General features: G+C 50.8%; 1 protein-coding gene across 1 annotated transcript; it reads right to left on the reverse strand.

The window, feature by feature from the left end:
* Positions 1–3,058: 3,058 nt before the first annotated feature.
* Positions 3,059–6,202, reverse strand: LOC147983809 (uncharacterized). Its single transcript, XM_087539597.1, has one exon. It carries the CDS (start codon positions 6,200–6,202, stop codon positions 4,517–4,519), a length of 1,686 nt encoding a protein of 561 aa, XP_087395723.1. The 3' UTR covers positions 3,059–4,516.
* Between the last annotated feature and the right edge of the window lie 577 nt (positions 6,203–6,779).

Genomic DNA, 6,779 nt, shown 5'->3' on the forward strand with positions numbered 1-6,779 from the left:
TCACAAATCATAACCCACATGGATGCTAGTTCAATTTTATGCTTCAAATTGATTTCTTATTAATACAAGTTACTGATGTTAGTTCTCTATATGCTATTTTTTCAGACCAACACTTTCTACTGGTCTACTGGTCTAGACCGCAAAGTTTGGGTGCTACGAGTGACATAATTTGGATTAGTTAGGCCACAAACCTCGTCCATTGAAAACGCATGTGCACAATACAATGCCTCGTTCTCATTTGTGCTCTTGAGCTCATTTGCTTTTGGTTTAATATACTACTCATGGTTATCGTAATTTTCTTGATACTGGTTATATGTTCTAACTAGATGTTTTCGGGCCGAGAATACAACATTCAATGCACTGGTTCAAGTAAATTTTATGCATCCGGTACATTCAAATAAAGGCTAGACATCATGGCTAGCAAGCTTGCTCCGTCTTTACAAAGAAAATCTAGGTAGACCAAGAGTGACCAAAATATTTTTGTTAGTTTCGGACTACTGAATACGTAGACAGACCGGTATTGCACGACTATTGCTAGGAATGACCGGATGGGGAATTGATGGAAGAATGGTCATTACTTTGTTGAGAGAGAGGGAGGGAGGGAGGGAGGGAGGGGGCATCAACTTTGCATCGGGAGAAGAACCCCCTCTCCCTCGCGTCGCCCTCTCGGGCGACTCGAGGGCCGAAAACCTAGCCCGCCGCCGCCGTCTCCTCCCCCTCCAACCCTCTCCTCGCCGCCGCCTGAGGCAGCCGCCGGCTTCGCCCGGGGCGCTGCTGATGAAGGTGGCGGCGGCGCCTCTCCTGCTGCCCTGCATCACTCGCGGGGGGCCTCGGGACCCGGGGCGGCGGCCCCGGCGGGATTGGCGCCACCGGATCCTCGGCGCATGGTGGCGCAGGTGCGGGCCGGTGCCCCTCGGCCGTGTGGACGGCGAGGTATCCGGTGGATGCGAGCCAGGGCGTGGCGGCGGCGGCTTCGGCTCCGCGGCTTCAGATCTGGCCGCCTACCACCCTCTGCGATGGATTCGCAAGTCCTCCCCCCAGATCTGGCCGGCTCCGTCTTGGACGCCGGTTCTTCGCCGGGTGGGAGTGGGGATGGGAAGATTGCCAGGAGAAATCCCTAGCCGTCCTGCTGGCTGTGACGGCGGCGACGCCCGCGGGCGCCGCGCACCTTCTTGGAGGCGTCGGTCAGGTATACCTTCCCCACCCCTCCCCCTTGTCCTCTCGGGTGAAAACCCCAACGCTGTTGGGCGGCGGCGACGCCCTTGGCGCCGTATCCTTCTTGAAGGCGCTGCTTTGGGAGCAAGGTGGGAATTTGGACTTCGCTGTGATGTGTGCGGTGGGTGTCAGCGGCAGCAGTAACTCCAGCGGTGGTAGTGTTCCCCCTGGTTCAGGCCATGTCCCTGGCTGCTGCTCCTTAGTTCATCCTGGCAGCTCTCCTCTTGAATGCCCGGGTCCTTGGTTTTCGGTGATGCTCTGCTCTAGGTGAGAAGTCGACGGCAGGTTGCGTCTGCCTAGTCTCAACAATGTGGATGCCATCGGTGCCACTCATCCAGGTTCTAGGGTGAACGTGTTCATTGTCGACGGTTCGGCGCCTTTCGAGCCAGGCGAGGAGGCAAGGGCCTTCTTCGACGATGGATCTGGATGGTGGTGTTTCCCGGCTGGTCCCAGGTGTTGTGGTAATGGCTGCCTCTCTCGGTCATCTGATCTTCCTCTCCTTCGCCGGCATCTCCCTTCTCCTAGGCTTCGCGCGTGCAAGAGGCCTTGTCATCTTCAAGCTTGGTGCTTCATGTAGATCCTTTTTTTTTCAGTTTGTTGTATGTCTGGCATGTGAGCTGCTCCCGGCACCATTGTATCTTGCCGTGTTTTCTTTTTTATGGTTTGTGTCGAGATTGTAATCCAGAGTTTGTAATCCTGGCCGGTTGATGGCCGCGAGCCTTCGTTCTAAAAAAAAGGGAGGGAGGGGGGTAGATGTGGGCAACATACTTTGTGGTAGCCGCTGATATGTGGTCAACGGTGATTCTAGCCCACAGGCAGCCCATGTCGAGCACAACAACAAAGATAGTGGCCGCTCATAACAATATCATCTTGAATGTAAAAAAATAAACAGTACTAATAAGATAATAGGATTGAGTTTTTTTTTATCCCAGGACTAGAAAATATTTTACACTAAAAACACCAAGTCTAAAGGGCATCACATTGCAGAAGATGATAGGAAGCGGTAAAATACCAAGAATCAATGAGGTCTACAAGTAAAACCATGGAGGAAGCCACGGCTACGGGACGACCTCCTTTTCGAGCAGCTGGCCGTGGAATGTCCCCTGGGTTCGGCCAAGGCACCCCGGAGCGGTGGAGCGTATGCACCTCCGTAACGAAGCTCCCCCACTCCCCATTAGAGTTTCCTCTCTGAGCATGGATGACCCCAACGCCCTCTGCTTTCGGGTGAGCGAAAGACAGCCGGCTGCACGACATCGATGACATGGTGTGGCTGGTTGAGACCAACACGAGGCACATGGCAGTGCTATTGGTCACACGCTACTCAAACGAACAGGTGTGCAGGTAGTTTATACAAAATTGGAAACAACCAGAATGTTTTGCATTATATCTTTAAAAACTTGAAACCTCTAAAACCCAGCCATGCCACTTCTGTCGTCAACCAGCCCCTACGGCGACCTTCGTCTGATTCCCCTTGCTGGTATGTGCGCACCGCCGACGCCGACCACATTTCCTCACTCCTCAACGCCGCCTCTGCATGATGAGGCCGCCATATCGGTGAATCACATAGTGATCCGTATAGAGGCAAAACAAGTTTCAGTATTCTCATATTTTGCTCGTAGCAATGCACGGGTATTGTGCTAGGCAAGGACATTGGCAGAAGCGGTCGCTAATCATATGCTGTTTTTTTTTTCGCCAAAGAAAAAACTTCATTAGGGAGGAATAGAGTTGCAACGGGCAGCCATTAAGTCTGATACAAGGTCAGGAACGCCCTCCACTCATACATGTGGTATGATTATTACAAGCTTCAGTTCCCTATTTCTCAAGTCCCAACATTGGCCCCTTGAACTCAGGGATGACGTGTCCGGGTCGGTCGTTCTCTCCCACAGATATACTGCAAATGAGTTTGGCGTAGTCAGTCTGAATAACAGAAAGCTTGGGTTGTGTTCTGGCGCATCAGCTTGACACCTTCACGAGGCGCAGAAACTTCATCTGCAAAAGCATCCTGACATCTGGAGAGGGGCACACGAGGCAACGATGAAATAGCCTAGCTGGCCCCGCACCACGGCACATGCACACACCTGCACTGTCATCTCGTGAAGAGAATGAGCCAATCATGTGCTCCAAACTCCAAAAGCAACAAACCAAATTCAACCAAATGGGAGTGAGTTCAACGAGTGTTCATTCATAAGCACCGAAAATACAATGTCACCGACAACAGTGGTGTAACACAGATGTGGTCTTGCATGCATGACCATCCGATTTTGATTCCATGGACTATGTTATCTGAGTACAACAATAGTCCTTCATTTAACTTGGGTTAGGCGTGAAAGAGGAGCTGGCATCGCTGCCGCCGCTTCCGGCTCGCCTCCACAAAATGGGTTCGTCTCCGACGAAATCTTGGGATTTTGGGACAATTTCCTATATGTCGGATCTTTTACTATATTAACATTTTTTTATTTCATTGAACATATGTACATTTTTTTTGAATGGTACGAAACATTTTCTTAAACATACATGAATATTTTTGACATTGTATAAACCTTTCAACAAATGTCACAAACATATTTTCAAAGCGCGTGAAATTTTTACATGTCACGAATATTGTTTTTAAAATGGTGTAAACATTTATTTAAAAATTTAAGTATAATAATTTTTGAAATATGTAATTCCCCCCTAGTACAAACAAAAGTAAAGAAAAAGAGACAAACGACATAAACAAAACTAACTAACATTTGCATCAACTAACGGGTCGACCCACTACAAGCGAAGGCTTGCTGCGTCTCGCTGTGGGAAAGACTGTACAAAACAGTGCCTCACTATTAGAGCTCAAGCTCACACTCTTAGGGTTCGGCTCATCATAGGTCAAGAAGTTTGCACTTTTTTGCCCATTGTATCTGTGGTTTCTTTGCCTAATATATTCAGTACTTTCGGGGTGATAACTCTAAAATCCGGGGATGCCTATTTCTTAATACTAACAACACTATGAAACCAATAGGATTAAAAATTACTCTATCCATTCCAAAATACTTAACGTGGTTTTAGTTTAAATTTACTTTGAAGCATTGGCTTTATTGATTTTAAAACTACCTTGAGTAGCATCAAATACTGTTTGACACAATAAAGAAAGCACAAGAAAACATCAACAGAGTCATCCAACATAAAAATACTACAGTACTTGCATTATAAGGAAAGAAAACGAAATCATGTGTGTATCTTTTAATTTCCACAAAATTCAAGCCTGCAGTTTCGACCAGATACTCCTTGATTTAGGATTAGACCCTCTCTATATATAGCAGTCATATCAGTAATGTACCTTGACCTTAGGATCAACGACAGGATTAGCTAGCTGGAACACCTGAAAACCGGTCGTGTCCGATAGGTTCCTCCTCCGGAACGCGTCGGTCCTCCATCTCGTGAGCTTGTCGAAGAGGTGGTCTGGCCAGAATTGGTCCCCATCCTCGACGTGCATCTCCTCGAGTACCATGGCGTTTTCCACGAGGAACTTGGCCAGCTGCACCTGGAAGCAGTTGAGCTCCTTGGACTTGAATTGCAGCGTCACCTTCCGTAAGCACGTCCTCAGGCAGCTGAACGCGGAGTTGTTGGCGAAGGCGGCCGGGAGCTCCGAGACCCCGCCGAGCTCCACGTCGTCCCGGTGTTCTGCGCACATGGAACCGAGCCTGCTGAACCTTTCCACAGACTGGGCGAAGGGGCCTCCGGCGGCCTGTTTCTCGGTCTTGCGATCGTAGTCGTAGTCCCATGTCATGTTTAGCCTGAGTCGGAGCTCCGACATTGCCGGACATGAGTGGAGCAGCATCGCCAACGCCAACGCCGTGTTGCTGTCCCTGTAGTTGAATTCTGCGTCTATTTCGAGGAGCTTCAGGTTCGGGAAGTTCGGCAGGGTGACCTCCTCGTCGGGGTCTTGGTTGCCGGTGGAACCCTGATACCTGTAGCTGCTTGATGCGTTATGGGAGAATATGTTCTCGATCTTCTTGAGGTGCAGCTTCAGGGCCCTCGTGCTGGAGAAGCTGCCGAGAGCGCGCGCGGTGGGCTCGCACTTGTAGACACCTCTCTCGCTGTGGTTGGTGTCGAGGTGGACTTGTGCCAGCCCCGGCGCCGGCGATGTCAGCGAGAGCTTGAAGGGGAACCCCTTGTAGCGGAAGGAGCATAGGCTCGGCATGTCGAGCTGTATGCCGATGTTGCGGGAATCGTCTCGCTCTTCCCCGGAGACGGTGGTCTCGAGCACCAAGGCGGTGACCGTCGGGCAGCGGAGGCAGAGGGGCAGGTTGAAAGTCTTGGGTGTATAGTAGCGATCCTTCTCGGAAGCCGGCGGCTTTGGCGGCTTATTAGTGACGTTCACCAGCGCAAGTCTGATTAGCGCTGGGGCGGCATCGAGCACGACCTGCAGATATCCCACGACGTAAGTGCAGTTGCGCAGCGTGAGATCCGTGAGCAAAGGAAAAGCGAGCCGCGCGGACGGCTCGAGGTCGCAGGAGTCGAGCTCCAGAACCCGGAGCGTCGTGGTGGCGCACGGCAGGGAGGCCAGCGGCGCTACGTAGGAATTTCGGTAGGAGGGCTCAGCAGCGATGCGGAGCTCCTCCAGCGCGGCCGCAGCGGAGTCGACGAGGAGGCCGGTGACCCGGGCATCGAACTCCGGATCCCCGTCGTGGGAGCTGTAGTACTTGCCACCAACGAGGTAGGCGTCCATCCCGAGGTAGAGCGTGAGCCTCTTGAGCGCCGTTTCGCGGCGGCAGCCGAGGGCGGCCATGCCGTGGCGGAAGAAGTCGTCGTAGGGGTCGTGGCGGTTCCCGTAGGAGTATTGGCGGGGGTAGGGCTTGCTGTCGAGGTTGAGGGCACCCGTGCGGCGCCACAGCGGACGCCATCGGCGCGAGAGGGCAGCGCTGGCCGCGGCCTCCTTGGCCGGCGCGAAGGACAGGATGCGCTGCAGGAGGTCGTCGGCGAGGGCGGAGAGACGGTCGGCGGCGGCCATGGTGCGAGTAGATGGATGTGCGATCGATCGAGGCCGTCGTGGCAGGAGTAATTTATGGATCTGATCGATCGAGTCGGTTTGTTTTGGTTGAACGAGAATAACGCCGCATTGGCGGTTCGTTTGCAGATGATCGGCCCAATACGTTTGTTGGTCTTTCAAGGCCTTCCACAACCCACACTAGTCCTTTTTCGTTCTTGTTTTGTTTTTGAGATAACTTCAACATTCTAATGTTTCCTCAAAAAAAAATTCAGGCCATGTTTGGATTATCGTGTTTCTTTCAAACTAGTAAGCTTGCACGTGCAATGCACGTCTCGCCTTGTACAAAAACAATATAATGAGTAAATCAAATGATGAGACAATTAATTTTATTTTTTGACAAGCACCTACTCCCAATCATGCACACATAAGTAAACCAAAAAAACATACATTCAAGATTACTAATATGTAATACTGCTTGAATATTAACAAAGTCACCATACAAGATTCATTATCCATGGTATGTTGTTAAAAAGTAAACAATTGCTCACAGAACAACAGACTATGAGTAGGATATGACATAAATGAATAAACAATGTCC

Source organism: Triticum urartu, chromosome 2A, assembly GCF_056163025.1.
Source record: "Triticum urartu cultivar PI428250 chromosome 2A, HENAU_Tu73, whole genome shotgun sequence".
Taxonomy (NCBI): Eukaryota; Viridiplantae; Streptophyta; class Magnoliopsida; order Poales; family Poaceae; genus Triticum; species Triticum urartu.

Excerpts from the sequence above, each read along its gene's own strand:
- LOC147983809 (XM_087539597.1), bottom strand. The coding sequence starts at position 6,202 with ATGGCCGCCGCCGACCGTCTCTCCGCCCTCGCCGACGACCTCCTGCAG.